This window comes from Odocoileus virginianus, chromosome 32, assembly GCF_023699985.2.
Source record: "Odocoileus virginianus isolate 20LAN1187 ecotype Illinois chromosome 32, Ovbor_1.2, whole genome shotgun sequence".
Taxonomy (NCBI): Eukaryota; Metazoa; Chordata; class Mammalia; order Artiodactyla; family Cervidae; genus Odocoileus; species Odocoileus virginianus.
Window position 1 is genome coordinate 39,668,534 of NC_069705.1, and position 27,835 is coordinate 39,696,368.

The 27,835-nt window shown below is 41.4% G+C and overlaps 1 protein-coding gene across 1 annotated transcript in view; it reads left to right on the forward strand.

Moving 5' to 3' along the window:
- CSMD1 (CUB and Sushi multiple domains 1) overlaps positions 1–27,835 on the forward strand; it is a 1,985,846-nt gene that overhangs the window by 1,752,607 nt on the left and 205,404 nt on the right. The window contains exons 31-37 of the mRNA XM_070460176.1: positions 401–517; positions 2,996–3,109; positions 3,436–3,531; positions 10,532–10,735; positions 11,597–11,721; positions 12,397–12,493; positions 22,704–22,808. Coding sequence (XP_070316277.1) covers positions 401–517; positions 2,996–3,109; positions 3,436–3,531; positions 10,532–10,735; positions 11,597–11,721; positions 12,397–12,493; positions 22,704–22,808 — 858 coding nt within the window. The remainder of the gene's footprint in view (positions 1–400; positions 518–2,995; positions 3,110–3,435; positions 3,532–10,531; positions 10,736–11,596; positions 11,722–12,396; positions 12,494–22,703; positions 22,809–27,835) is intronic.

Sequence of the window (27,835 nt, forward strand, 5' to 3'; positions counted from 1 at the left end):
GAAAATGGAAATAATCTTTGTATCACTTAAGTTAATATGGTGTTTGAGATCAACTGGAAAATTCTAGTGAGACTTTTGAAGTAACTTAAGAATTTGTCTTTATTCGACCTGTTCCTACTCTCATGAGAACTGTTTCCATTATTATTTTAGCATGTCTGAGAACATTCTTAAAAATAATATTAGGTCCTCCTCTTAAGTTGAGTTACTTTTTTTCTCACTGCTCAGTCTTTGCTTTTCTTCTTATTTCACTTTTGATGGAGATGTGAAATCCATTTGTGACTATGATACTTTGTTAGGACTTTGAATATTCATGTTGACTGCACAATGCTGACATTTTCAGGTCCCTGTCACCTGCCGCGTGGTTACGCACAGCACATAATTCTCGGTTGGTCTCTTTCAGCCCCCTGCGGAGGCCAGTACACGGGGTCAGAGGGGGTGGTATTGTCACCCAATTACCCTCACAACTATACCGCCGGTCAGACCTGCCTCTATTCAATAACGGTGCCAAAGGAATTCGGTAAGATTTTATTTTCAATTAACTGTCGTATCTCTTTCTGTGTTAAGATTCCCATCATTTTATAAACAAATACATCAGCTCTTGACTTAATGAAATAGTATAAAAGAAGATGACGTGTGACAGGTTTTCCAAAGGTGTCTCATAAAAGATCTGATGCAGGTCTTTTATCAGTGTGATGGAAAATGCTTAAACTTCCTTCTCGGATTCCAGTCCAGAATTAGCAGAATAATTTTGGCGTTGTTCTTGTTTTTGTTAGGAAGCATTTTCTCATTTGGTTGTTTGTGTATAATGAAGATCAATGCCTCACATGTGGGCCAGGGGAACCTGATCAGTCTGTGAGATACTGGCGTGTATATTTGGTTATTGATTACTCTGGAAATCACTGGGTCAGTGAACCCACCTTTGAGTGACTGCAGATGTAAAAGCAGGCAGTTCCCTATCTGACCCCTCCAAACCTGACACCCCAAGTTTCCTTGCTGAACTTGGCTTCCAGCCTGAGCCAATTTTCTGGGATGGCTTCGTGTCTAGATGGCCCCCCACTGACTGGCTCCTGGCGGCTTCCTCAACATCTCCCCTCTCACGCTAGACCAGGAAGATACTTCTGTGTTGGATTCTTTCCCAGAGTTGGAAGAGAAGAGCTTTTATAATTTTATGGAATAGTTCCTTTCTCTCAACAGTGAAAGTTAAAACCCAACATACTCTATTTTTTTTCTTTGCATTCAAAATAGCAGCCACCCACTCATAGAAATAAAACTGACAAAAATTCTAAGATTCCATTCTGTTTGAGGGCAAATATTTTAAAAACATATTTATGTGATGAGAAAGTTAATTGCTGCTTAAGAAACTTGCATATGGGAGACAGATGATTTCTATGAACTTCTTTTATATTAATCACAGGCTTCTAAAAATCTAATAAAAACCTCCTCCAAGGACTTACTTCAGCCTCTGGTAGTTTAGATCACAGGCCTTCATGAACAGTGCAAAGCAATGTACTCAGTATCTTAAGCACCTTCTTTCAGGCAGTTCTCAAGGGTGACTGAGTTTCCAGGCAAGGCTTCCCTTGTCTCATCTTGCTCTGTTAAGAAAATCAGGTGTCTGATACTTAGAGGGTGATAGATGTGATCACAGAAACCAGGGCAGAGGGACCAGACTCCCAAGAAGGTCCACTGACTCTATCAGTCAGTGGAAAATGGAAAATAGCAATTTAATTTAAAAACTGAAAGACTGGCTTCAAAATATTTATTTTGTTATAAAAAATGAATAGTATAATGGGCTCCAGTTTCATCCAGAGTGAAGTAAGCCAGAAAGATAAAGACCATTACAGTATACTAACACATATATATGGAATTTAGAAAGATGGTAACGATAGCCCTATATGCAAAACAGAAAAAGAGACTCAAATGTATAGAACAGACTTGTGGACTCAGTGGGAGAAGGCGAGGGTGGGATGTTTCAAGAGAACAGCATTGAAACATGTATATTATCTAGGGTGAAACAGATCACCAGCCCAGGTTGGGTGCATGAGACAAGTGCTCGGGCCTGGTGCACTGGGAAGACCCAGAGGGATCGGGTGGAGAGGGAGGTGGGAGGGGGGACCGGGATGGGGAATACATGTAACTCCATGGCTAATTCATTTCAATGTATGACAAAAACCACTGCAATGTTGTAAAGTAATTAGCCTCCAACTAATAAAAATAAATGAAAAAAAAATGAATAGTAAAACTTAAGTCCTAGATTTCCACTCTTTAGGATGACCGATGACTCTAAAATCCTCTGTGTTGTTGTTGTTGTTGAGTCACTGAGTCATGCCCAACTCTTTGTGACCCCATGGACTGCAGCACACCAGGCTCCCCAGTCCTTCACTGTCCCCCAGGGTTTGCTCAGATTCATGTCCATTGAGTCAGTGATGCCGTCCAACCATCTCATCCTCTGTCGTCCCCTTCTCCTCCTGTCCTGAGTCTTTCCCAGCATCAGCGTCTTTTCCAATGAGTTGGCCCTTGGCGTCAGGTGGCCAAAGTGTTGGAGCTTCAGCTTCAGCATCAGTCCTTCCAGTGACTATTCAGGGTTGATTTCCTTTAGGACGGACTGGTTGCTGTGTCTGCTATCCAGGGACCCTCAGGTCTTCCTCACACCACGGTTTGACGGCGTCAGTTCTTTGGCTCTCAGCCTTCTCTATGGCTGTCACATCTGAATGACCACTGGGAAAACATAGCTTTCAGTATACGGACCTTTGTCAGCAAAGCGGTATTTCTGCTTTTTAATACGCTGTCTAGGTCTGTCATAGCTCTCCTTCCAAGGAGCAAACATCTTTGAATTTCATGGCTGCAGTCACTGCCCGCAGTGATTTTGGAGCCCAGGAAAATAAAGTCTGTCACTGCTTCCACTTTTTCCCATCTATTTGCCATGAAGTGATGGGACCTTGTTCATTTCTTTATTTTTAAAAAAGCGCTTTGTGCCAACCCACCCCTTCATTTTCAGTGGTGTTTGGGCAGTTCGCCTATTTCCAGACCGCGCTGAATGACCTGGCAGAGCTGTTTGATGGGACGCACCCTCAGGCCAGACTGCTCAGCTCCCTCTCGGGGTCTCACTCAGGTAAACCTTCCGTGAGCTCTGTCTTTCATTCTAGTCACACAGCCAGGAGAATTAATATTAAGCTTGTCTATTTTTATTTTCTTTTGTGGAGGAGAAATTTAATCATCTTTGAATTTGCTTGCTTGCTTAGTAAAATCTTATTTTCAATGTAAAATTTCAAATGCATTTTTATCCCACATATAAAGCCACCTGACTTTATTTATTTATTTATTTTTTTACTGAGACCACAGAAAATTTAATACTTATCTCAGAAGAAAATAAAAATATCAGAAAATAAATACCCTGTTATTTTCTATCCTATAGATGATCTCTGATTTTCCCTCCAGGTGAGACACTGCCTTTGGCCACATCCAACCAAATTCTGCTACGATTTAGCGCAAAGAGCGGGGCTCCAGCGCGGGGTTTCCACTTCGTGTATCAAGGTGCGTCTCCGCCCTCTTTGCCCTCCTCCCACCCCACACGTACCACTGTTTTCAGCACCAAAAGCATGACTTGTACTTCATTTAATAATTGAGAGTTTGAGGGTATCTGCATAATTATAATAACATTGCTTAATAAAAATACTGAAGTTTTTCTTTTGACAATTAAATATGATATTTCTAAGACAAAGATACAGTTGTGCTTCATTTATTTGACAGGATAAGGAAACAAATATTTATGCGATTACCTTAGTTTAGCACTCCACTATTTGCAAAATAATTTCAAATGTGTCAATATTATTTCACCTAATTAAGTAAAATATTTCATAATAGATTTTAGTAACCATCTTAATGAAAGACACTTAAAACACATTGTACAATTCCAAACCTTGCTGTAAAAATTAACTGAAAAAGAAATGTAACAAAACCAAACTAAACCCAAGGTACCACCCATGTTTCTATCACTGGAGGTACCTATTTTATTTTGCTTAAGTTCTAACTTTAGGCACAGTCACATCTTTACATTTATTTTTGAACTTGGAGCTTATTCAAAATGCTTGAAATTGCACAAAGGTTCTGAACTATGAAGATTTCTTTCCTGTTTCTAGTTCACCTTTAGTTTGCATATCCATTATGTGAATTTGAGAGTACACCCCATGGACTGAAAAGTTTGTCCACTTTCAGAGGCACAGGGAAAGTCTCTGGATCTAACTTGTGATAACTGTCCCCTGAGATCGGAAAGAGGTTGTCATTTTCAGAGATACGCTAACTTCCTGTTCAAAAGTGAGAGGAATACTTAGTGTTTCGAGGTCTCAGTGTTCCTGGAGGCTGGAGCTATTGCAGGCAGCTCTTGAACATTTTCTTCAGCAAAAGAGGAGAATAACTTCCTGGCAAAAATTTCTTTCCTTTAATAAGGACTTTTCCAGAAAGCATCCTCAACAACATCATGGTTTTCATCAAGTTATAGAGAATAACAATCTGTCATGTCATTCATAAAGCATTTATGATAATCACACACTGAGAAATGCATGGCCTCAAAATATTTCACGATAAAACCCCTTCAGTATTCAATAATAAGATGATTTAAAAGTCACAGAAGGAGTGAGCATGTTTGACAGGTCAGGAGAAGTACCCTAATCCAGTTTAAGAAGCACTTACTTGTGTGACTATGCTATTACATTAAAATTAATTGCATTGTTCAAATTGAACTTTTGTTAAAATTTAAATAACTAAACCAGTAAATATTGCCTTTATAGTAGAGGGTCGAATTTAAGCAACTCATTTCTCACCTAATCCTAATTTTCTTTAAATCAATGCTATATTACTTTGCAGAAGCAAATTCACAAACCAAACTAAGTTGGAATGACATCTAAGGAAACTGGGCTACTTAGTTTAAGTACATTTTTTTGTCCTGGAAAGCTTCAAGTGCCTAGCATTGTCTACCTTGATTAGGGACTTCCTGTAATTTTTTATAAAGATTAGAAAATTGATCAGATTATCAGATAAAATACCTGAGGCACACGATCCTACATCTATCCTGTTTGCAAATATTTTCTTTAGAAGCCATGGTTTTTAAAATGACATTTCTTGTTTTAAAACAACATTGTCATTAGTTTGCAATTGGATGTGTTCAGTGGCTCAGTTGTGCCCAACTCTTTGTGAGCCTCTGTACTGTAGCCCACCAGGCTCCTCTGTCCGTGGGATTTCCCAGCCAAGAATACTGGAGTGGGTTGCCATTTCCTTCTCCAGGGGGTCTTCCTGACCCAGGGATCATTAAAATATATGAAATTCAGAAAAGCAGAAAGAAAGCAAATCCTTCTATAGAAGCAATGTATTTTTCTTGTACTTAAGGATATATGATGACTATAACATGCTCAGTATTTCTTCTAAGGTTCCAATGTGTCTCCTTTTCTTGTTTTCTTACTGCAGTGAGTTTATGCAAAAGTTGATGTCTTTTTATCAAAGCCCAATCCTTTGGAGCTAAAGAATTAGGATCTTGAATGCAATTTATCAATCACTCAGAAGCACAAGGCAAAGTTTTCAATCCCTCTTGAAAGTAAAATTGAACATTGCATGTTGAAAGATAGTAGTTAAGTGGAAACCTAGAAATTATTACAACTCTACTGTGTAAAAACTTTCTGAATATTGCTTTCATGTGCTACTTAGAGCTTCATTCCTCCATAAGCCATTAATGCTTAAAATTGTGCAGGACTTCCTGACTTCTGAGACTGTACGCGGTCCAGCCCCTGTTCACAGACAGCCCAGTTGTAAAGAGCTGTTCAGGGTGCCATGAAGAATGGGTGCAGGCGTCAGGCGCAGAAAACCTGTGTGTGACCCAGGCATGCTCCCTGCCCCTCTGTGTGGTCCTGGTGAATAACACAGAGACAGTGCTGGTGAGGATGCTGATGTCCTCCTGATCTTGTGAAGAAACGGGAAGTATAGAGGCCTCTTTATTATTTGTATTTTTTACAGAGTATTGTAACTTTATGTCTTTGTTGTTGTTGTTCAGTCACTAAGTTGTGTCCAGCTCTTTGAGACCTCATGGACTGCAGCACACCAGGTTCCCCATCCCTCACCATCTTCTTGAGTTTGCTCAAGTTCATGTTCATTGAGTTCACTGAACCATCCCACCATCTCATCCTCTGTTGTCCCCTTCTCCTTCTGCCTTCAGTCTTTCCAAGCATCAGAGTCTTTTCCAATGAGTCGGCTCTTGGCATCAGGTGGCCGAAGTTTTGGAGCTTCAGTTTCAGCATCAGTCCTTCCAATGAATATCCAGGGTTGATTTCCTTTAGGATTGATTGGTTTGATCTCCCTGCTGCCCAAGGGACTCTCAAGAGTCTTCCCCAGCACCACAGTTCCAAAGCATCAATTCTTCAGCGCTTAGCCTTCTTTAAGGTCCAGCTCTCACATCTGTACATAACTACTGGAAAAATCACAGTTTTGACTATTGCTGGGTTTTATTTGTTTGTTTGCTTCCCATGCTCCTTGCAGGTAGAAGGACACATTTGTAAAGTGAGGCAGGTAAGAGGTTGGTGGAATCTTTCACCACCACAAATTCTCTAAGCTATAGACATGAGCAGACAGCTGTCTTACTGTACCTATTTTAGGGTAGAAGGAGAAAAAAAAAAGAAAACAATGACAGCAATAAAATAAACCTGAAGGCAGACAAGAATAACTTGTCCAAGTAAAGCAGTCTTTCCTTTTTCATTGAATGACAGATGAACATATTCTATTTCTCAAAATCACTCTGTTCTCATAGTTGAAAAATCTATCCTGACAAGCCAGGACTAGTCTGTGAATTCAAACATACATCAGTGAATTATGCACAACACTTTATGCTCAATCTTCTTTGTAAAAAGTATGCATTTTATAAGCTCTTGATACAACATGTGAATTTCTTAGAACTGGAAAACTAACTAAGCCTTATAATTTATGCCATCTTAGAAAAGATGAGACCTGGGGAAAATCAACTGAAACATGTATTTGCTTGCCTAGGAAGGACGTCAAGCAAAGAAAACCTTAGTCTAAATTCTTCCTCCCAGACTTAGAGAAAGCATTTCCACTCCCTGGTCCTGTCTTCCCCATAGTCAGAATATTGCCTGTTTTCAGATCATGAAAGTCCCAGAGGGTAGCACCCAGTCTCTGCACAGCGCAGTCCATGGCCTGAGAAGCCAGTTCCGTGTTTACCACCCTCTGATCCAGGCAAACCTCATCCCCTTCCACTCGGCCCTGGGCTGATCTCAGTTTGCTTCACAGCATTTACTGAAAGATGGAGAATAATTGCTTGTTGTTGTCGTTGTTGTTGTTCAGTTGCCAAGTCATGTCAGACTCTTTGTGACCCCATGGACTGCAGCATGCCAGGCTTCCCTATTCTTCACTTTTTCACGGCCTTTGTTCAAACTCATGTCCATTGGGTCGGTGATGCCGTCCAACCATCTCATCCTCTGTTGTCCCCTTCTCCTCCCACCTTCAATCTTTCCCAGCATCAGGGTCTTTTTCAATGAATCAGCTCTTGGCATCAGGTAGGTAAAGTATTGGAACTTCAACTTCAACATCAGTCCTTGCAATGAATCTTCAGGATTGATTTCCTTTAGGATGGACTGGTTTGATCTCCCTGCTGTCCAAGGGGCTCTCAAGAGTCTTCTCCAGGATCACAATTTGAAAGCATCAATTCTTTGGCAGTCAGCCTTCTTTATGGTCCAGCTGTCACATCCACACATGACCACTAGAATAATTGCTACTGGCATGGCATTTCTCTGTGGTATGGCCTGAAATCTCCAGGTGAGGAAAGATTAGAGATTTCTCCATGTTTATAAAAAGGATAGTCAAGATTATCATTGTATTTATTTGTTTATCCCTCTCATGCTGCTGTTCAACTGTAACACAATAATCAGACACTAAAATATGACAAATGTAAGCTGTGGGCAATATGTTTACAACAGAATATTATATTCTGTGTTGTTTTCAGTTACAGAAAAATATTCTGTAATATCATTAATTTTCTCATAGTTATTAGACATTATACAATTTTATTAACTTTTGCCTTCTGATCAAAAATATTTCAACACTGAATTGAAGCTTAGTTTATTCAAAACAGTCTTCTGACTTCCATTCTCATAGAAGTGCTTCCAGCAATTTACCCAAATGGTGTCAGTTATTGCTTGGGTTCAATTCAACCCAAGATGCCAGAGTATTAGGGAAAGGACCATAAAGACAGAAGGATTATTTGTAAGTAAAATGTCCCCCTCAGAGGGCTGCACTTTCACAGAAGGTACTCAAAGACAGGAAGATGGGGATCTCGGAGATGATAAACATGAACTGACTTTCAATGCAGGGACAGAAGTCAATATGCAAACTCCCAAGTGCATACCTGGTGGATCTCAGCGTCGGTTTGGGGTGACCAGCCCCTTTGCCCTCGAAGTGCTTTTTGAACTTTATCTCGTGCCTCCTTTTGTAAACAGGAAAATCACTTATAGTGATCACTCCCTGCTATCAGTGCATTCTGATCTATAGCCTGAGTGAATACCTCACTGGATGGAGGCTCACCTGCCATGCCCAGGGTCAAAGACCATGAGATCCGCACGCTGTGGAGAATGTGGGGACAGGCAGAGAGCTGGGGGTGGCTGCAGGAGGCCGGCCTGTGTGATGGGCCTGAAGGTGCTGCCGTGGGCTCAGCACTGTCAGGGCGCATCTTCATCTGTACGTGGATGTGGGAGGGACGGAGCAGGGCTGACTGGGATCAGTAGAGGTGGCAGCCCTGTGAGTCTGGGGAGGGGATTTGGGGTCTGTGTGGCTGGCACAGTGCTCCCAGCAGTGCCTGTGATCACAAACATACAGTGGCCTCCAAGATGGGGTGTGGTCCTGCAGCGGGAACCAGCTCTCAGGGAGCCAGCGGCCAGGGGTCAGAGTCAGGGCCGCTCCTCGTATTTCCCACTCCTTCAGCAAGTGACGTCCCGCCAGCTGGAGTGTACTGCCAAGCTTTGCTCTTTGCTGTGTAATCTGTTCTTTTCATTTACAAACACACAGTGGTAATATTAGACACTGGGGAAGGGTCAGTGCCCCCTCCAACCCCAAATGGCTACCCGCTCCCTGCCTCCTACCTTGGAGAACTGCTGGTCCAGTGGGAAGACCCTGGGAAGGAGAAGGTTGGCTCTGCCCTTAGCCACTCCCACTGCCCTCTTCTTCCTCCCACGTCTTTCCTAACAGGATGAATCCTGTAGCTGTATGTATGTTACTTATGTTCTTTTTTTTTTTCTTAATTTTATTATGGTAACATGAGATTTACCCTCTCATGTTATCCTTTGAATCATTGTTTAAGATGAGCAGTTAGCGTTTTGTAAGTTCACAGTGCATGATTCAGTGTCCTTGGGGCTTCCCAGGTGCCACAGGGGTAAAGAACCTGCCTGTCAATGCAGGAGATGTGAGAGATGCGGGTTTGACCCCTGGGTTGGGACAATCCCATAGAGGAGGGCATGGAAACCCATTCCAGGATTCTTGCCTGGAGAATCCCATGGACAGAGGAACCTGGTGGGCTGCAGTCCATGGGGTAGCAAAGAGTCAGACACAACTTAGCACTCACGCAACACAGCATCATTAACTGTTTGCACAGCTTTGTCAGCTGATCTGATCTGTAGAACTTGGGAGTCTTGAATGACTGCCGTTGAATGGTAGCTCTACCTTCCCCCTACCCCTCCCCACCACCTCCTGGCAACCACCATCTGCTCTCTGCTCCTCTAAGCTTGTCTCTTAATTGCTTCCTATCCATGGGACCATGCAGTATTTGTCCTTCTGCAACAGACTTATTCCACTTCCCTAATGTCCTATGGGTCCATCCATGTTGTTGCAAGTAGCACAATTTCCTTCCTTTTTAGAGAGCTGAATAATATTCTATCTTGTGTATATACGACATTATTTATTCATTGGTGGACATGAGGTTGTTTCCATAAGTTGGCTATTGCGAATAATACCCTTACGTAATGGCGGTGCAGATGTCTCTCCAGGGGAGGGATTTCATTTCCTTCAGATAAACACTCAGAAGTAGAATTGCTTGGTCATGTGGTAGTTCTGTTTTTAATTTTGCTTTTTAATCACCAGGCCACATTATAAGTAATCCTTTATATAGCAGCTCTTCTCACTAGAGTCTGAGGTCCTTGAGGATAAATGCATGTTCTTAGTCATCTCATTATCACCAGCACAGTAATCTGAGTACTTAGTTAAGTTCAATGCCTGAATATCACTCTGTCCTCATAAAGCGCTAATTCTCCATGTGCCATGTTTTCCCCGTCTGTGATGGGAATCTGAGGTGGTCCTCAGGGTTGATTTGAGGAGGCATGTAGATGAGTAAGTGCTCCCTGAGCCATTCCTCATAGAGACTGCAAAAGACATTTATTAATTTCCGCATCAGCAGAAACTCCCTCTGGACTCATCTTAGATCTGTTTCCAAGGAGATGCCGTGGCTTTGTGCTGCAGACACAGATGGTTGTGCTGTGTGTCTTGCTTCTAGCTGTCCCGAGGACCAGTGACACCCAGTGCAGCTCTGTCCCCGAGCCCAGGTACGGGAGGAGAATCGGTTCCGAGTTCTCGGCGGGGTCCGTCGTCCGCTTCGAGTGTAACCCGGGCTACCTGCTCCAGGGCTCCGCAGCCATCCGCTGCCAGTCTGTACCCAGCGCCCTGGCCCAGTGGAACGACACGGTCCCCAGCTGTGTGGGTAAGTGTGTGTCCCCGCGGTGTGACCACCAGCATGGGGTCCACAGTCCCAGGTCACAGAGGCACTAACGAGCTCTCTTTAGTCCACTTAAGCAGACTCTTGCTCCAGACCTGTTTAAAGGGCAAATTATTTTAGCAGAAATAATTGAGTAGCACCCAAATCCTAAAAATTACTGTGTTTCATGAATCAAGGCATCAGATTAACAAGTATGAAGCATGTTTTCGTTTTCGATACTTATTAAGTATGCCATCACAAGCCATGGGTATACAACATAATTTCATTTGAGGGAAAAGTCATTATAATGTTGATTTGTTCCATGACTTGTGTAATGCCCTTTTAATAAATTGGTGCTGATGAAGATCTGAAAAATAGTAGGTTAATGCATCCCAAATAACAAAGACATTGTTGGTGATAGTTTATTTGCTTCATTTTGCGTAAGGACCTCCAGGGCAATCATGATTAGCACTTGAATTCATTTGTGCCTTTTAAGCGTCTCTTCTCTCTGTATTTGCTCACAGATCCCATTAGTATCAGTTGGAGCTGCCTGTCTGCATATAGAAGAGAAAACTCCACAGAGCTTCTTAACTTGTAGTAGAGCAATTACTCTAAACAGAATTTACTTCAGAGATGCTGTTGTTGGGTACAGTGTCTAAGACTTAGCAGCATAGCAGATGATAATCTATGGTATTGATCATTTAAAAGAAAACAGACTAAGTCTGCCCTTGGCTACAAATGCCTTTTAAAGCATCATAGTCCATGTAAGACATCTTAATAGCTGATCACACAGTGAAGGGGCAGTGAGTCCAGAATCGGTGTTCTTCACTGTACTTTATTTATCCTAATTGTGGGTTTGGCTTTCAGTCCCTTGCAGTGGCAATTTCACTCAGCGGAGAGGTACCATTTTATCCCCCGGCTACCCTGAACCCTATGGCAACAACTTAAACTGCATATGGAAGATCATCGTTACGGAGGGGTCAGGAATCCAGGTATGTTCGCAAAGCCCAGAGGCTCCTAAGAAACAGAGCTCTGCCCACGGGCTTCTCCCTTCTTTCTCTCCCTCTTTTTGTATTGGTTATCCTAAATATACAAACCGTAACCTGTTTCTCTTTTCTTACCATTCCTACCAAGTGTCTCTAATCGTGTGTCTACATTTGAAATTAAAGTGATAGACTTTTAGAATAAAATCTATCAAAAGTGCCATTTGTGGCAATTTTGTGGATGTCATTTCCATGGCTAATTTCTTTGGTTTTGCCTTTCTCTAACATGTATATTTTTGATGTCTTGAAAACCCCGTTGGACTAGTCTAATTTTTTTTTTTAATTTTTTTTAATTTTTTTTTTTATTTTTTTTATGGACTAGTCTAATTTTATTAATTTATTTTTAATCGGAGGATAATTGCTTTACAATATTGTGCTGGCTTCTGGCACAGATCAACATGAACCCACTATTGGTATACGTACGTCCCCTTCCTCTTAAACCTCCCTCCCACCTTCCACCCACCCCACCCTTCTAGATAGTTACAAAACCCCGATTTGAGTTCCCTGAGTCATACTGCAAATTCCCATTGGCTATCTATTTTACATATACACTACGTATACATTTCCATTCTGTTTTCAGTCTGATTTTATTAAGTGAAGGACAAATATTGACTTGTTTGGTAGATTCAAGTGATCAGCTTTGCCACGGAGCAGAACTGGGACTCTCTGGAGATTTACGATGGTGGTGACGCAAGTGCGCCAAGGCTGGGGAGCTTTTCAGGTGAGGTGATCCCGTCCCCGAGTGTCTGTGAACCCGAGACATCACACCATGACGGACTGCAGGGGAGCACTCAGTGCCGACCTTTCCATGGGAGACTCTTCTCTGTGCTAACAAGTTTCTCTAGAGTTGGGAGGCTTGGAAGGAGAGTACCAGACCCCAGAGTGAAGGGAAAAGCACTGTCCCCCGCAAGCAGGAGGCTGATGGATGATCACTGGTGGGCTCTGCGCTGGGGAGAACGTGGGTTATTACCCTGTGGATGTAACGGGGTGTCTTCACTGAAGTCAGTTTTGTGTGGGGGTGGTTTGGACAACGAACTTTGGGGTGGGTGACTTCCTTTTCTCTTGCCCTCGTTAGAAGCGTTTGATGCAGTTGGGGACCAAGCGCTGAGGCCGGGGAGCAAGGCAGCCGGGGATGCAGATGGAAAGCTGGGAACAGATGTGGACCCTGAGAACAGACATAGATACGGAGGATGGGGACCGGGTTTCTTGTGACTGGGTGAGGAGCTGGATATACAGGGACGCGAGAGCTGGCGAGGAGCTGCTTGTGATGGATTTGAGCTAGACACCCTGGTGTGAACTCATGGTCTTCATACATATAGCTATGCATCCCTGTCCAGTCACTACGTCATGTCTAAGTCTTTGCAACCCCATGGACTGTAGCATGCCAGGCTCCTCTGTCCATGGAATTTCCCAAGCAAGAATTCTGGACTGGGTGGCCATTTCCTTCTCCAGGGGATCTTCCCAATCCAGGGATTGAAACCACCTCTCCTGCATTCGCAGGCAAATTCTTTACCCCCGAGCCACTTGGGAAGCCCTATGTACAACTGTATAGCTATAGACATAGAAGTACGTGAGTGTGTGTGTGTGTGTGTACATATTTCCCACCTCTGTATCCTGTGAGGTGTAAAACAATAACCCCTCAGCAAGGAGTTACCCACCTAGTACCCAATTATGTGTTTCTGAAATCACTTGAAGTCCCATTCTCCCTTAAAGGCACTAGTACTTCTTGGAGAACCACTGACTCTGAAGCTCTGGGAGAGAAAACATGCATGATGAGCCATTTTGTACAAAATAGAAATATGTGGATCCACGCTGATATACATAGACACATGCATGAGTGTAAGGAATAAGAGAGAAAGCCTTCCCAAACTACAATAAATCTAAACTAACAAATGGGAAGGAGATGGAATCACAGCTGCCACTAGTGGCCGTTAGGACACACACGTCCATGTGGGGAGGTCAGTGGAGGCTGAAGGTAGCATGTGAGGTTGATGAGGACAGACAGCCACAGTCTCCGTGCACCTCCTCACCTTGTCCTCATGCACTCGCTGCAAAGGAGGCAAGAAGTCATTCACAGTGAGAAGCCTGGCAGACACCACCTTCCTAAGACAGCCATGTCAAGATTTACCGTAACAGCACAAGGTATGCACTGGTATACTGGTAAGCCTGCTCTCGAAATAAGCAAGCAGAGGAACAGAAAGGCGTGATGTGACTTAGAATCGCAGTTGCCATGGTGTAAATTCTCCCGTGCATGGATACTAAGTCTCTTCAGTCTGTCCATGGCATTTCCTAGGCAAGAATACTAGAGTGGGTTGCCATGTCCTCATCCAGGGAATCTTCCAAACTCAGGGATCAAACCTACATCTCTTACATCTCCTGCATTAGAGGCTGGTTCTTTATTGCTAACACAACCTGGGAAGCAGTAAGCCCTTCTCCACCAGGGCTGATTTCAAACACCCAGCATGATGTCACTAAAGTTGAGTTTGGGAGGAAATGCCCTGAAGTAGATTCTGGAAGCCTCTGAGTCAACTCCCTCATACCTCTGAGAGCGGGCAAACACAGTAACCTTGGGAGAATACCCTGTTTGTTAATCACAGCCTGTGGCGAAGGGGCTCGCATAACTCAAAGAAGCTATGAGCCATGCTGTGCTGGGCCACCCGTGATGAACCAGTCATAGTGAAGGTTTCTGGCAAAATGTGGTCCACTGGAGGAGCCCGCTCCAATATTCTTGCCTGGAGAATACTATGAACTAGAGAATCCTAGTGTGAAAAGGCAAAAACATATGACACCAGAAGATGAGTAACTCAATGGACATGAGTTTGAGCAAACTCCAGGAGACAGTGAAGGACAAGGGAACCTGGCATGCTGTAGTCCATGGGGTCACAGAGAGTAGAACGTGATTTAATGACTGAACAACAATGGGAGAATACAGCATCATATTTTGATATTTTTGCCAAAAATGTATCACCACCTGAATCTAGTCATGAAGAACATCAGACATTCTCTTTGGAAGTTATGTTGCTTTAAAAAAGCATTTTTTTTTTTTCAAAATGTCTTCATCTTTTTTTGGAGAATTCATTTTCATGTTTGCCTGCACTAAGCCTTACGGCAGGGGAAACACATAATTTGTTACTGCACACCAGCCCTGTATGTTTTGTTTTTTAACTACTCCCAATCTTTTGTAATCTCATTTTCTGAACTTATGTCTGAGTGTACTCTCAGCTTAAATATATAAATAATATATTAATATATAATAATACATATTTATTAATATATATTAATGTATAATACTAAAAGCATGAGAATCTCCTACATAAACAATTACAAAAAAGTCCTTTGTAGTGTGCATTTGATTAAGTTATAAAATATTAAAGAAAAATAATACACATGAGCAGTTTTTATTGTTTTATATACTATAATTTAAAAAAAGATTTAAATTCTAATTTTCTAAAATAAAAATTGATTTTGAAATATATTCTACACAGAAAGTGACTTGTATCTTTCAAAAGTATTGAGTTCATGAAAGGGAAAGAAAGACTAAGAAAGTCTTACAGACAAAAAAAAAAATGCCTCACAAAACAAAGGGACACAATCATAGATGGAATCCTTCTGATGGAAAAGCTGTTATTGGCAGATTGTCGAAATTCCAGTGATTTCTGTAGGATATATGGTCCTGCAGCCTCTATGTTAGTTTTTGTTTTGTTTTTTTTAATATATACCCGCTCTGTTTTAAGAAATGCACAGTGAATTTTTATAAGAAACGTGTCACAGTGTCTGCAACTTGCTCACAAAGGGTTTAGTCGCCCAGTTGTGTCTGACTCTTAGCGACTCCATGGACTGTAGCCTGCCAGGCTCCTCCGTCCTTGGGGTTGGGTTGTCATTCCCTTTTCCAGGAGGTTTTCCAGACCCAGGAGCAAACCCAGAATCCTGCACTACAGGTGGTCTCCTGCATTTCAGGTGTATTCTTTACCAAGTGAACTTACAAAGGAAGCCAAAGGGTTTAGAATAAAATAACTTCACGCATATCTGTATTGTGGCTAGAGACCACTTCACACACATATCTGTATGTGGACAGAGATAGATATCATTATTCTGTAATATATGGCAAGATAGTGGGTATATGGGAGATTTTTGTACCATATTTGCAATTTTAAGTTAAAAGCTACTTAAAATATTTCAAAAAGAGTATTTTATAAAGTTTATATGGAAGAAATGACACATCAGCCATCAATTCTGAATATATGTTAAAACATAATACATGTTTACACATTTTTGTTCCTGTGATAATTTCAAAATGCTTAAAAAGGAGAATTTGAACCCATTTTAAAAGTGAGTTGTTGACTAAAAGCAAGGAAGAATGAGTAGTTGGTAGAGGTACACATTTCCAGAAAAACAATCGACTGACTTCTTGAATAAATTCAGGTTTTTGATTTTCTGTCTGGATAGCCATGTGTATGTAGGACTTATATTGTAAGCTATTTGAAATCATTTTTGGAAGTAGACAGGTGATAAATTATAAATGGACATGTTATAGCAAAAGTCATACCAATCTGTTGCTGACAAGCAGGATTAAGGGAGAGTAAATACCAGTGGCTGGAGCAGCGTCTGCAGGGCCCGGAGCACAGTCGCTCAGCTTCCCGCACGTGCAGTTCTATCTAGGTCAGTGAAGCAGTGCCATCAAAAGTATTCCGCCTGTGCCAACAGTTTTTTCAAAAACCCCTCAGCTGCTTTTTGAACCAGGGGAATACGCTTCTTCTGCCAGTCCGTTCTGAGCAGAGTCCCTAGCGGACGCCGCTGCAGGGGCAGGCAGTGGCCAAGGCAGGCGCACATCGCATATGTGCCTGGGGCATCAAGACCCAGCATCTTTTTAGGAAAACAAATGATTACATTTAGAAGTACAGACAGGACCGTCATTCATAAATATACTTGCTGCAATTAATAATAATGTTTAAAGGGGCTGTGATGATCCACTAGGCCCTTTCTACACACATTGCATATAAGACTCACATATAAGGGATGGACTGTTATTTTGATTTCACAGAATTGGAACATCTTCAGATGTTTTCAGTAACAGGACTGTGTTATGGCTCAGTCAGCAGTTGAAGTGAGTTTTCTGATTCTGCTGCAACATGGTCAGGAAAGACAAAAAGTCAGAGGTGTATGTTGAGAATGTATGTGTGGAAATGACTTGGCTAGGGGCTGGAGGCAATTAAATACACTGATTATCTGAAATCATAGGTAAAACCAGGAAGAAAGTTATACAAACACTGTAACCAGAACTTACTTTTTGGATTAGTTAGATCATCATAATGACATTACATTAACTTTGTACTTTCTGTAGGCATCACCCAAAATATACAGAAATCAAACACGAATGAGAGAACAGCAAGCATCACATGATTTGAACAAAAGTGGATTAAACTGGAGTTTCTGTTGGGTGTTTCCTTCTTGTCTTGATGTGGGGGTGGGTCTAGCTGGCCCAGCAAGCAGGTGCAGGCAGTGCCCTGACCTTCAGGCCCCCTTTCCTCCTCACAAGTCCATCCCCACATGCATGGGTGCACCCTGCGTGCTGCTGAGCAGACAGCATGCTGCTTCTGGTACAACCCACAAGGGGAAAAGGTGATCCTCAGACAGGAGACTTTCTGAAACAGGCAAGGTCACCCCACCTTGCAGGATTCCCCCATCTGCACTGTTAACTATTAATTAGTTTCAAAGAATGATCTCTTTAAATGTTTCTGCTGACCATAGGGATAGGCTTTTGTTTTCCCTCTCCATGACTCAGTTTCTTAAAAGTCTGTCTGTCTGTCTATCTATCGATCTGTCTTCATCCATCAAACCAAGTTTGAGTAACAAAGGGGTTCAATCTGCAGACATTTTCTGTTTATCATTCAGCAAACACATACAGTGTCTTAAAGTGAATGGTATACTCACAGTTCAGGTCTGAAAAGATCTCCCCTTCCACTGACAATCCTACCTGGATATTCAGGGAAATCGGTTTGAGGCACTGGCCCCAGATCTCAAGTGGGAAATCTGTCTTCCAAAGCGTGCACACACACAATCATTAGGGAGTGTACCTGGTGTCTTCTTTTGCCTTCTGTTTATCCCTGTTCTCCCAAAGCAGTCAAGTAACACTCTGCTTCCTGATTAGCCCAAGACCCAGCCAGTATACACATGACTAGTCCCAACACATTGTCAAACTGAGAGTGAACTCTTATAAACCCGAAGAGTTTCTGAAAGACTACATGCTAATCCAAGGTTAATGAGACATCTTTAATCTATTTTTAGGATTCAGTCCTTACCTGGAGTTGTTGGTTTGCTTACACCTGTTGGAAGGTCGTAGAATTGTTTGAGTAGAGAGTGAAGGGTAACTGAGGATCTTGCCCTTGCAACATTGTTCATCTGTCTTGGATAATTACCAGCTTATTTCCTTGTTTTATTATTCAAAATAGTATTTATACTATGCATGTCTATAATGTATAATATTTATACATTAGCATCATCATCATCCATGAATTTGCCTGCACCACGAGGAGGAGTTTTACCTGAGGGATGGCTCCTTCACACATAGGAAATGTGTATTTATTCAGAAAATGACTTGGATACAGTAGAATATCAAGCATGCACCCCTTGGGTAACAAGGGACTTGGGCCAGCTAATTGCTTCCCCATATTATAATGCATCCTGGTAATGCAGTCTAAACATCTGGCTGGAGTACATCTCCTTTTCCTCAGGACCTGGCAGCTCCATGGCCCTGTGTTCACCCTCGTCCTGAGCATCTCTAAATTTCCCTACTTGTCTGTTGCTACAATGCAGGCTAGAACATTTTCATTAAAGGAAGCATTATGTAAAATAAACCTGCATTTTCCTTTCCATGTATGTTTCATTGAAATCACTTGCAGATTTCAGAGGGAACATTATTCAGTATGAATCACACAGGGATAAAGAAGAGGATATATGGTCAAAAGCAACCTCTTCTGAATAACATGTCACATCAGATCTACAATCTGTTACCCCAACTTCCATATGACTTGCATGTTGAGGCTTTACCCTTCTTTGTTCATGACAAGTCAGGAAAAAAAAGCAAATGGTTACATTGATTTTAAAAAAAGCAATGTGAATAATCAGATGCATGGTAAAGCGTAAGAATGTGTGTGTCTTCACTGATACAGTGAAGACATGCCGCATCTGTCTGAGGAGGGCAGACGAAATGTGGAGCTTCTTCTTGTTGTTCAGTTACTCAGTCGTGTCTGTTTGTGACCCCATGGAGTGCAGCATGGCAGTCTTCCCTGTCCTTTACCATCTCCTGGACTTCGTTCAAACTCATGTCTGCTGAGTCAGTGATGCCATCCAACCATCTCATCTTCTCTTGATCCCTTCCCCTCCTGCCTTCAATCTTGTCCAGCATCAGGGTTTTTCCCAGTGAATCGGCTCTTCACATCAGGTGGCCAAAGTATTGCAGCTTCAGCTTCAGCATCAGTCCTTCCATGAATATTCAGGGTTGGTTTCCTTTAGGATTGACTGGTTTGATCTCCTTGCAGTCCACGGGACTCTCAAGAGTCTTCAACACCACAGTTCAAAAGCATCAATTCTTCAGCACTTTTCCTTCTTTATATCCAGCTTTCACATTTGTACATGACTACTGGAAAGACCATAGCCTTGACTATATGGAACTTTGTTGACAGTGCTGTCTTTGCTGTTTAAAACACTTGTTTAGGTTTGTCATAGCTTCCTGCCAAGAAGGAGTCATCTTCTAATTTCATGGCTGTAGTCACCATCTGCAGTGATTTTAGAGTCGAAGAAAAGGAAATTTGTCATTGATTGCACCTTTTCCCCTTTTATTTGCTATAAAGTGATGGGACTAGATACCATGATCTTAGGTGGTTTTTTGTTTGTTTGTTTGTTTAATATTGAGTTTTAAGCCAGCTTTTTCACTTTCCTTTTTCACCCGCATCAAGAGGTTGTTTAGTTCCTCTTCGATTTCTGCCTTTAGAGTGGTATTATCCATTATCTGAGGGTTTTTATGTTTCTCTCTGCAATTTTGATTTCAGCTTGTGCTTCATCTAGTCCAGCATTTCACATGATGTACTCTATATTTAAGTTAAATAAGCTGGGTGACAATACACAACCTTGATGCACTCCTTACCCAGTTTTGAACCAATCTATTGGTCCATGTCCAGTTCTGTTGCTTTTTGACCTGCATGCAGGTTTCTCAGGAGACAGATAAAATGGCCTGGTATTTCCATCTCTCCAAGAGTTTTCCAAAGTTTGTTATGATCCACACAAAGGCTTTAGCATAGTCAATGAAACAAAGGTAGATTTTTTTGGAATTCCCTTGCTTTCTCTGTGATATAGCAAATGTTGGCATTTTGATCTCTGGTTCTTCTACCTTTTCTAAACCCATCTGGAACATGTGGAAGTTCTTGGTTCACATAATGCTGAAGCCTAGCTTGGAGGATTTTTAGCATAATCTTACTAGCATGGGAGGTGAGTGCATTTGTCTGGTGGTTTGAACATTCTTTAGTACTGCCCTTGTTGGGAATTGGGATGAGGAATGACCTTTTCCAGTCCTGTGGCCACTGCTGGGTCCTCCAAATTTCCTGACATACTGAGTGGAGCACTTTTGTAGATTCATCTTTTAGGATTTTAAATAACTTGGCTGAGACTCCATCACCTTCACTACCTTTATTGGCAAGAGTGCTTCCTAAGGCCCACACTTCACACTCCGGAATGTCTGGCTCTGAGTGAGAGACAACACTATCGTGGTTATCTGGGTCATTAAGGTCTTCGTTGTACAGTTCTTCTGTGCATTCTTTCCACCTCTTCTCGATCTCTTCTGCTTCTATTAGGTCTTTACTATTTCTGTCCTTTATTGTGCCCATCTTTGGATGAAATGTTCCTTTGATATTTCCAACTTTCTAGAAGAGATCTCTAATCTTACCCTTTCTGTTGTTTTCCTTTTTTTTTTTTTTTTTGGCATTGTTCATTGAAGATGGCCTTCTTGTCTCTCCTTGTTATTCTCTGGATTTAGTTGGGTATACCTTCCCCTTTCTCCCTTGCGTTCACTTATCTCCTTTTCTCTGCTGTTTGTAAAGCCTCCTCAGACAACCACTTTGCCTTCTTGCATTTCTTTTTTGGTGGATGGTTTTATCCACTGCCTCCTGTACAATATTACAGGCCTCTGGAGGAGGGAATGGCAAACCACTCCAGTATGTTAGCTGTGAGAACCACATGAACTGTATAAAAAGGCAAAAAGATATGACACCGAAAGATGAGCCTCCAGGTCAGAAGGTGAAGGGGGGAAGAGCAGAGAACATCTACTAGCAGCTCCAGAAAGAATGAAGCAGCCAGGTCAAAGCAGAAACAATGCTCAGTTGTGGATACGTCTGGTGATGAAAGCAAAATCTGATGCTGTAAACAACAGTATTGCATAGGAACCTGGACTGTTAGGTCCATGAATCAAGGTAAGTTGGACATGGTCAAGCAGGAGATGGCAAGAGTGAACATGGGCATCTTAGGAATCAGTGAACCAAAATGGATGAAAATGGGTGAATTTAATTCGGATGACTATTATATCTACTAGTGTGGGCAAGAACCCCGTAGAAGAAATGAATAGTCCTCATAATCAACAAAAGAGTGCAAAATGCTATACTTGAGTGCAGTTTTAAAAATGACAGAATGATCTTGGTTCATCTCCAAGGCAAACCATTCAACATCACAATAATCCAAGTCTATGTCCCAACCACTGATGCCAAAGAAGCTGAAATTGATCAGTTTTTATGAAGACCTAGAAAACCTCCTAAAACTAATATGAGAAAATGATTTTCTATTCATCATAGGGGATTAGAATGCAAAAGTAGGAAGTCAAGAGATACCTGGAGTAATAGGCATTTTTGACCTTAGGGTACAAAATGAAGCAGGGCAAAGGCTAACGGAATTCTGCCAAAAGAATGCACTGGTCATAGCAAACACCCTTTTTCAACAACACAGGAGACAGCTTTACACATGGACATCACCAAATGGTCAATACTGAAATCAGATTGATTACATTCTTTGTAGCTGAAAATGGAGAACCTGTCAGCAAAAACAGGACCTGGAGCTGACTGTGGCTCAGACCATCTGCTCCTCATATCTAAATTCAGACTTAAACTAAAGAAAGTGGTGAAAACCACTCGGCCAGTCAGGTATAGCTTAAAGCAAATCCTCTATGTTATGCAGTGGAGATGATGAACAGATTCAAGGGATTGGATCTTGTAAACAGAGTGCCTGAGGAGCAATGGACAGAGTCCATAATATTGTACAGGAGGCAAGGAATAAAACCACCCCAAAGTAAAAAAAAGAAAAGGAACTTCTCACCATGCCTGGAAAAAGAGAGTAGCTCAAACCGTAATGATCAAAGCCAATACTTCGGTTAAATATGTGACGATCAGACAAGCTAAGGGGATCTGTAAACCGAAACAAGTATCATTAGTGTCTTCTTTTTTGTGGAAATATAACTGACTTACAGTATGGCACTTGCTTCAGTGTACAGCAAAGTGATTCTGTTAAATATGTGTATATTTCCAGGTTATTTTCTATCATAGGTTATTATAAGTCGCTGCATATAGTTCCCTGTGCTGTACAGTATATCAGTATATCATTGTTGTCTGTTTGTTTTGTATGTGAATGTGTATCTGCTAATCTCAAACTCCTGATTTATCCCTCCCTGCCTCCCTTTCCACTTTGGGAAACTTAAATCTATTCTCTGTATCTGTGAGTCAGTTTCTGTTTTGTAATTAGATTCATTTATATTATGTTTTAGATTGCACATATAAGTGATATCATATATATCCTTCTCGGACTTACAGCACTTAGTGTGATATTCTTATGATTTTATAATGAGAGAAGTGAGCACATCCCTGATATTAAAGCCCAGCCTGCATCCCTTCCCACAGGTACCACGGTGCCAGCACTGCTTAATAGCACATCCAACCAGCTCTACCTGCACTTCCAGTCGGACATCAGCGTGGCCGCTGCTGGCTTCCATCTGGAGTACAAAAGTAAGCTCCCCTGTCTCTGCATCTGGCTTTCCCTGTGACACTGAGTGATTTTCTTAAAGAGGAAATGGATCCCTGCCCTTATTACACAGTGAAATTTTGTTCTAAAGTTATGTTTAGAAGTTCCATGTAGTTGGGTGTTAACAACCAATCTCTATGAACTATATTGTTATTACATAAATATTAATATTTTGTTACATAATTATATCACAATACTATAACAATATATTGTTATTGAGGCTGTATCTTATTATATTATATTGTATAACATAATTATATTGTGAAAGACAAATTTATAGGGAAATGAAGAAGTTAGGATCTGGAATAATTAGATAAAACATTGGCTTTGCTTTCAGGCTGTTTGTGTTGAAAAGAAAAATAGTACAAAATACCCGTTTGTAATATTGCTAGTTTTTCTTCTGAGTGGTAGAAAATACTCAGATAAGGACCCAAAAATGTAGAAGTCATAATTTCCAAATAGATTATGGTCATAAGCTCTTTCTGTTTCTAGTCTCAGAGGCTGTTAGAAAGAGAGCAGCAGAGAGCAGCCCCTTCAGTGCCTACATTTGTGTATTATTCATTTTAATTGGAAGAAGGTAACTCAAAGGAGATGTTAACCTTTTAAAAAATGGATGTGAGACTGAGTTAATAGTCTGATAAATGGGATGACAAAGGTCAGATTCACAAATCCACTTTGGCGTTTGATTATGCAGGTAAACCTTGTAAAAGCAAAATCAGAATTTCCAATGAGAGTGAAGTTTAGCTTAGGACATATTTTCAAGCACTAAAAATGCTTAATGTTGATATTCATCTCGTTTAATAAGCAGTTGCAAATAAGCAAATACATGGATAAGCTTTAATAAGTGATCCTTTGAATTGAGATAAACAGTTTGTTGGGATGTAAATGCGTGCATGTATTTGAATGGCCAGATTTCCAGCTGATGATAAATATTCTGAGCCAGACACAAACCACAGGGCTGTTTTGCATTCCGGTTGAATTTCCTTACTTATTACCAGCATTTGTATGCAAGTTTATTCCAATTTATTTGAATGGGATTGCATTAGTGACTGCGTAAAATGATGCTGTGGATGTTATTTATGTAAAATATGTCTGGAAAAATCACTGCTTTGATACATACGGTGAACATCTGTAGATAGGAAACTATAAACCTTATTTATGATAGTGTCAGTAAATTCACTAATATTTTTAGCAGCATTAGATTTGATCAATGTGCCCATCTCTTCCTCTCAAAGTGATCTTGTGGCTTCTGACTCTTCATTCACTCCTTATAGAAAGAGGTGCTACTGAAATAATTAGTCTACAATTACCGTGAAATATTATCCATGACTCACACAGACCTCAGCTCCAACAATATATTAATAGTAATCACCTGCATTTCATTTTGTTCTCAGGCAATTAAATTCATTAAAAGAAAGATGAACATATTGCTTACTGAAATTAATCTTGTTCAAGGATCTAAGGCCTTGTTTCATTACTTAATCTATTTGTTTTTTTACTTGGCCACATAGAATGCTATGTTTTCATCTGTGAGTTTCTTTATTGAATCATTGTTTTTGGACACTAATAGTATTCTGAGGATCATGCCATTATCTTCTGTGTGTTTAAGAGGTAGTTATTTCTCTGTTCTAACTCTGTGTCGGTTTAAAATTTGGATTATACAAAGTGTTTGTAGAGTTAATCTTATTAAGGTGAACACCAAACAATGTAAGGATTGTTGAAGTAAGTTGTCAAAAATTGTCTAATATTCATAACCTTCTAACATGTTTGTTTTTTTTTTACTCTCTGGCCCTTTCTTTATCATTTTTTTTTTTTAATTTTAAACTGGAGTATATAGCTGATTAGCAAAGCTGTGATAGTTTTAGGTGGACAGCAAAGGGACCTAGCCATATATATCCGCTAACATATTTTTACATCTACCTTAAATTGTGTATTTCCAGTCTGCACACCTTTCAGTTCAGATTTTTCACTAAAATATATACCCATGAAATAAGAGTAAAAATAGCAACAAGCTCTGTGCCTTGTCCTGCCATAAACATGTTACAGCTATTTATTCAACTGTCCTCAAAACTTCATTTTTGAGGTATGCTTAGGTTTTAAAAGGGCTTCTCTGACTTAGATGGTAAAGAATCTGCCTGCAATGCAGGAGACTTGAGTTAGGAAGGCCCCCTGGAGAAGGGCATGGCTACTCACCCCAGTATTCTTGCCTGGGAAATCCCATGGACAGAGGAGCCTGGTGGGCAAGAGCCCACAGTGTCTTTAAGAGTCAGTCATGACTGAGCGCGGAGAAGGCAATGGCAAGCCACTCCAGTGCTCTTGCCTGGAGAATCCCATGGACGGAGGAGCCTGGTGGGCAAGAGCCCACAGGGTCTTTAAGAGTCAGTCATGACTGAGCGCGGAGAAGGCAATGGCACCCCACTCCAGTCCTCTTGCCTGGAGAATCCCATGGACGGAGGAGCCTGGTGGGCTGCAGTCCATGGGGTCACTACGAGTCGGACACGACTGAGCGACTTCACTTTCACTTTTCACTTTCATGCACTGGAGAAGGAAAAGGGAAAAACCCACTCCAGTGTTCTTGCCTGGAGAATCCCAGGGACGGGGGAGCCCGGTGGGCTGCTGTCTATGGGGTCGCACAGAGTCGGACATGGCTGAAGCGACTTAGCAGCAGCAGCGGCAGGGCTGAGCGACTAACACCAGGCCTTGAAGGAGAAGAAACAGAGCCCCTCGTGCGTCCAGCCTGCTCAGGTCAGGGTCAGACTGTTGACAGCTTACAGAATGAGCACGTGTAGACACAGATGTGTTTCATCACAAATGAGCACCTGCCCAGGAATCACAACTGTCCAATCAGAACGAGCGCACAGACCGCCCTTCTGTGCTAAGGGAGCCACCACCTGTCGCTAGGAGCTGAATGGTGTGTGGAAGAGAAAGGGGCTTGGGACTCAGTCTTGGAGACGCGGTGGGTCCGATCCTAAAACCTGAGCTTTACAGCAAGTCCACCCCTGCTTCCATCTGAGAAGTCTGAGTTTCTCACATGAAAGGGAAGGCCAGTCGCTGTTAATTAGGTGCATATGTGCTTGTCACTTTAGTCATGTCGACTCTTTGAAACCCTATGAACTATAGCCCTCCAGGCTCTTCCATGGGATTCTCCAGGCAAGAATCATGGAGTGGGTTGCCATTTCCTTCTCTGGGGGATCTTCCCAACCCACAGATTGAACCCAAGTCTCCGGCAGCTCCTGCAGTGCAGGTGGATCCTTTACCACTGAGTCAACAGAGAAGCCCCCTGTTAATCCTAACAGTCCATAATTCCAAATGAACACTGACGGGAATATTTCAAACAAAAAGCAAACACTTTTATTTGCAATTTGGTGGGAAGAGGACAAATAAGATTAAACACCCAAACCCTGATGGAGTGTTGCTATTGATACTATTTGTATTTTATTGATTTTTTCCCTCTTTTTCTGATAGCTTTTGGTTTAATGGAATCTTTTATTTAAGTTCCAATTTATCTCCAGTATGGTCTTATTAGAGAAAAGTCTTAAAAACGTCAAGGAGCTCTCTAGACAAGTTTAAAATATGTTCTTTAATATAACACATCTTACGTTGCTGCTATTGCTGCTAAGTTGCTTCAGTCGTGTCTGACTCTGTGCGACCCCATGGATTGCAGCCCACCAGGCTCCTCTGTCCATGGGATTTTCCAGGCAAGAGTACTGAAGTGGGTGGCCATTGCCTTCTCCACGTCTTGCCTTCAAATAATGTTATTTCACTTTGTGTCTAGTGAAACTTACAAACTTGTACTTCGAATTTTTTCTATCCATCCTTCATGTTATTGTTGTTTTACATTTTATTTTCGAGTATTATAAAGCCTGCAAATATTTTTATACTTTTTTGCTTTAAATATTGATCCTTCATAGTGAAGAAAATAAGAAAATAAATGTTTTATATTTACCTTATTTTTAGCATCTATGGAGCTCTTTATTTCTTTGGGTGAATCCAAGTTTCCGTTTAATTTTTTTCTGTCTAAAGAACTTCCTTCAATTCTTCTGATAGGGCAGGTCTGCTGACAATGAATTTTCCCAGTTATTGTTTTTCTGAAAAAGCACCATTTTGCCTTCATTTTTTGAAAGATGCTTTGGCTGGGTTTGGAAATCTGGGTCAGAAGTTCTTTTTCAGTATGTTAAAAAAAAATAGGGATTCCCTGGTGGCTAAGTGGTAAAGAATCTGCCTACCAGTGCAAGAGACAAAGGTTCAATCCCTGCATCAGGAAGATCCCTTGAAGGAGAAAATAACGACCCACTCCAGTATTCTCGTGGGGAAAATCCCATGGCCAGGGGGGCCTGGTGGGCTGCAGTCCACAGGGTCACAAAGAGTCAGATACGACTGAGCACATGGCCCACACACACGCGTGAAATGTGCCCCTTCCCTGTCATTGCTCAGTTTGGATTAGAAGTAAGCTGTAATTCTTCTGGCTGTGTATTTGTCCATTTTCTGGCTTCCTTTACAAGTCTCTCTTTATCTTTTATTTTCATCAGATAGACTATGGTGTGTCTAGGTGTGTGTGTGCGCACGCACATGTGCGTGCACACTTGATATTCATCCTGTTCAGTGACTCTCACACTCTTGGATCTAAGGTTTAATGTCTTCCATTATAATATTTATGAAAATGTCTTGACCATTATCATTACAAATAGTTCTTTCCCCCGTTCTCTTTGCCTGTTTTGGGGGGAAACTCCATTCACATGTCTATTGGACATGTTGACATTGTATCACAATTCTTGGATGCAGTTCTGTTTTATTCACACTCTATGTGTTCCAGTTTTTGTAGTTACTATTAAACTTTGATTCTCTGAGCCTTTCCTTGGCTATGTTAAGTCTGCTAATGAGCCCACTGAAATAATTCTTCATCTCAGATATTGTGTTTTCCCCCTTGAATTTCCACTTGCCAGTTTCTTATAATTAGTCTCTCTGCCATAATTTCTCCATCTCTTCATGAACACTATCTTGTCCACTAGAT